Consider the following 4813-nt stretch of genomic DNA (forward strand, 5'->3'; position numbering starts at 1 on the left):
GTAACCCATGTTGGTTGTAGATCTAGAAGAAACTAAAAGTTTAACTAAGAAATCCCCACAGACAGCGCCAAATTGTTTGACCAAAAAATATGGATGTTGGTTCAAATAATTAAATTTATATAATTAGGGGTTAAACTTAGTTAGCAATAATATCTCTAGATGAAGCTTTCAAGGGTGCAATAAACGTTAGATGGGTGGTTCGGTCATATAGTGATAACAACATGCAATAACTGTTCTAAAAAGCATGAGCAAAAATGCAGCATTTAATAACAATGAATAACAATAAATGGCATTTAAGTAAATATGAGGAATAATTGTCCCAATAAAGGATAAAGTAGATGGATGTTCCTCCTAACAATGATCAATGACAGACAAATCCTTGACTATTCGAGTTGTTCTCGGATCTGATGGGAAAGTATGGAATAGTATAGACAAGAATCTTAGTGAAAATGTGGTGTTTGTATCTTAGCAAGAGAGAGAGAGAGAAAAAATCTTTTTGTCAAAGTGTGTTCTTACAAATGAATATCACACGTCCCTATCATTGTCTCTTTTATATATATATATGGGACATATTCCTAAGAAACCCTAATAGTACAAGTGCAGAGAATATCCACTAGAATATTCTCTTTTAATATCCTATCCTGAAAAACTAGCCATTACAGCTCTTATCAACGATATTCGACCTCGATCCTTGTTAACATCTCGACTGCGGCTCTTGTCGACACGTCGACCAGGGACTTTGCTGCTTCTTGGATCATTTCGACTAACGGCGACTTGAGAACTCTTCCCTTAATATTATCTCGGCTTAAATACTCTAGAGACAGATTTTGACCCATACAAGAATTTCTGTTCAACTTATATTTATGCACCGTTTAATTTCTGCACAGAAAATTAGGTATTAAGATGAGTTATTGCATTTAATCCATTTTATTAAGCCTATTAAATGATCATTAGGAGACCCACATTACATTTTCCGGTCAAATTATGTATTTTCCGGCAAGTTTATATTTTAGTTACCTAAGCTTTAATTAGATGATTTTATGTGACAAAAAAAAATAGTGATTTTTGTATTTTAAATCTTTACTTGGTGACTTTGGTGGAATTAGCTCCCTATATTGTAATTTAATTGAAAACAATTCTTAGCCAAAGAAATCGTGAATTCGTGTGTGGTTTAAACACACATGTATGTAAAACCTTACTTAAAAAAAATGAAAAAGTTCCAACAGGACGAACTTGATGAATGAAAAAGAAGATTCGTCAACTTTTTAAAAGTTTATGTCAAGATAAAGTTCACAAAGCTACTTAACTAAAAGATGTTGATTCCTACTTCCTAAAATTTTAGTTTTTCCTTTTTTTCCCCCATTCCTGCTAAGTATTCTCATTTTCCCGTTAAGGATCTTTAATTTTCCTTTATTAACCACTTAGAAAGTTTTCTCCAAATGCTGCAAATTACCAAAGAAGAAAAACAAAACTAAAGTTTCCAAATAATTATCTAATCTAAGTGTATATGATATCCTTTTTAGAAAGATAATATGTAGTTATAACTCAATTTGAGTTGTCTATTGAGCCAAAACATCCTTCTCCGGTTTTGCAATATCCCACCTTCTTAAACCTAAGTTGGTTTTCTTTGTTAATACTTCATACCTTTATGCATGAAGAAGTAACAGTACAAATTGGAAATAATATTCTTATTCTTGTTCAGATCATGAGGACATCATGTTGGGTAGCATTCAAGGAAAAGTAGCGGCAAAAATAAATTGACTTGTTGGGTGAAACTAATTTTAAGAAATAAATAAAATATATATTTTATTGACTATTATTTTTGAAAGCGCCTAAAAATTATATATTTCTCAAAAGTAATAAAGAAGAGAGGACTGTTGGGCCTCTCTTGTGAATATTCTCAACCGATAACTGGCTAAATTATCCAACCTCGCTAAATTATTCCATCCCTCAACCTCTTTAGTGCCTCTAAAGTTTTGGCCTTTGAAACAAATCAAAATATTCCCTCCTATGTTGTGTTGCTAGTTCTCAACTTGTATAAACTGATGATGAACTGCCTGTAAGTTCTCATCAATTTCGAGTTTTAAGTTATATATTATCAAGGAATTTTTATACCGTTACGTAGCTAGATATCCTTTAACTTAGTTGAGTTGATAATGTTAAAAATTCTTTATATTGACGGTGGATATAACTTGAACTCGCAGTTATGTGTACATGTTGCTTTTTAAATTTTTATTTTTACTCCCTTCATTCTCAAACAGATCAACACTACTTCTCCACTCTTCTAAAGTGACTTAAAATCTGGACCCCTCTCCTTAGTATCACAAGTTTAGTTAGTGTCACTCAACTACTCCGATTAGTAAATTGAAACAACATAAAGCCTAGTATAGTACTATGCGATTACTACATATTAGTAGTAGCATATTACATTTTACAACATGTTTATTAGTCATGATCTAACGTCTAATTCCAGAAATAACACGATCCTATTACATACATTCTAAATCTAAATTAAAGTAAATAAATGCAACTGCAAATGAAATTAAGCTCTAATTCTTGCCAAAATTCTCATACTATCTTAATATGCTACATTATCTTTCAGCATAATGATCACATGATATAGCAGGCATGAGGGTTCTCATCGCTCAAAATCTCAAAAGACTCCAACGGCGCAGATTGCTTGGAATATAAATCAGACTGCATGTACGGTGAGGATGGAACATAGTAATATGATGGTGCAGCGCTTATGGTAGGATGTGCCGCATTGTAACTCACCACATAACTCTGATGAGGAACACAATAAGTCGGTGGATTCTGATCGTACGGGTTAGAATAAGGATGCTGAAATGGATGGCCTGGATTTGCTTGATCAATCACTTGACCGGTACCCATTTTTGCAACTTCTGATTCACTGCTTGGCGGTGCACCATTAGACCCTGCATTCGCATTTGCGTTACTATTCCCACTTTTCTTTTTCTTTTTCTTCTTCTTCTTAGCACCACCTTGTCCTCCACCACCTCCGCCACCGCCGGCCTTTTGTTCCGCCGCCGGGTACCTCTCAACGGCGGCAACACTCTCCGGCGCCAACCTGTCATCCAACGTAATAGTCTCAACCCCACCAAATCTCACGCCATGTCTTTGAGGACCATTATTTCTCATATTTGCTTCGGAATTTTCAGCTGTTTTTTCATTATTTTCATCATCTTCTTCTGGTTCATCATCGTCGTCACTGTTTTCATTTTTCTTCGGTTTCTTCTTTTTTACTGTAGGCTTTGGCTTTGGCCATAACTCAGCACTCCTTCCATTCTTCACTAGCTTCCTTATCAAAGTCTCTGCATCAACATTTCCAGTTACTATGACTCTTTGCTGTTGTGGATCAATATCTATTGTATAAACACCTGCAAAGTGAAAAAAAGAAAAAGAAAAACACAAAACACCCATAATTATTACTTATAAGTTGTTTTCATATACAGTTGCATATAACCACACGTAAGAATTCTTTTCATCCGAAAACTATACTGTACAACAAGGTAAAAATAAATTTTCTTGCATATATATAAATTTTTGAATCTCTTTAAAATTTTAAAAAAATGATATTTTTTTCATGTAGTGACAAAAGTGGTTCAAAAATAGTAAATGTGACAATTTACATTTTTTTGAAACCCCTTATTAGAATTCTTGGCTCTACCATTGTTCATATATATACATTCTCATTATGTTAATATAAATACTCCTATAGTAACAAATGATGCTTAATATATCTTCACCTTTTTGAGTGAATCAAGAAATAGATATGATTGTCCATTAATTAATCCTTTTTATTAGATATATATACAAACTAAAAAGAGACCAGAAAAAGAAGAGAGTTAAAAGAACAAATCAAGATTAGAAGAGAAGAAGAGAACCTTCGATGCTTTGCAAGACTTTCTTGACTTTTCTCTTGCAGCCTGGACAGTGGATGGAAACTTTCAAAACCCATGTCTGCAAAAACAAAAAGAGCCAGATTAAGCCCAAAAAAAAAGAGAGAACAAAAGCAAAACTTTTTATAAAAAAAAGCAGAATATTAAAGAGGTGAAAAGAGGACCGTGTAGTGAAGGGGAGGAAGCTGCGGTGGTTGTTGTTCTTCAGGTGGAGGTGCAGCAGAAGGAGAGGAGGCCATAAGAAGGAGAGATGAGTAGAGGGGCAGAGAAAGTAGTAGAGAGTGCTGCAGTTAGTAAATTGGAGTATCAGAAATATTGTTTGTATAAAGTATTGATAGAAAGAATTTAAGAGATGAGAGTGAAAGGAAGATAGATAATGACATAAGATGCTTCTGAGCCTGCTGCCATGCACTTACTATATGCTTTCAATTACTACTACTTTTGGGTTACATGCAGTAATCTATATAAGAATCCTTTTGCCGTTCTTTTTTCTTTTTAACTTTTTCTTTCTATTTGGGGTTTAGTTTTTTCTGTAAAGAATCAGTTAAAGACTAACTATATGTATATGTAGTAAGCGTGATGACATCTGAAAAAGACAATTATTTTTTTAAAAAGTTGAAATTTATTTACTAGTAAGAAATAAGAAAAGACAGCTACTAGACCATAATTTTTCCGTAGATCTTGATTTTAGATTTGTATTCAATTTTTCTGTAAATCAAATTTGAAAAAAGATTATCCTCATTTCTTTTCAAATTTAATATATTAACTTAAAATAGACGTGTGATTTTCGACTGGCAAGAAGTGTCAACTTTCTTGTAGAAGTATTGATATGTTGTGACTTTTCGGTCAAAGTCATATAACTTTATTTTTCTCACACAAAAATCATAAGACTT

At 33.2% G+C, this 4813-nt stretch overlaps 1 protein-coding gene across 1 annotated transcript; it reads right to left on the bottom strand.

The window, feature by feature from the left end:
• Positions 1-2521: 2521 nt before the first annotated feature.
• Positions 2522-4312, bottom strand: LOC107807628 (heavy metal-associated isoprenylated plant protein 35-like). Its single transcript, XM_016632053.2, has 3 exons — positions 4085-4312; positions 3906-3981; positions 2522-3398 (listed from the first exon to the last, which is right to left on the bottom strand). The coding sequence occupies exons 1-3, from the start codon at positions 4157-4159 to the stop codon at positions 2611-2613; spliced, it is 939 nt and encodes a 312-aa protein (XP_016487539.1). The 5' UTR covers positions 4160-4312; the 3' UTR covers positions 2522-2610.
• Positions 4313-4813: the final 501 nt, after the last annotated feature.

The sequence above is a fragment of the Nicotiana tabacum genome, chromosome 14 (assembly GCF_000715075.1).
Source record: "Nicotiana tabacum cultivar K326 chromosome 14, ASM71507v2, whole genome shotgun sequence".
Lineage (NCBI taxonomy): Eukaryota > Viridiplantae > Streptophyta > Magnoliopsida > Solanales > Solanaceae > Nicotiana > Nicotiana tabacum.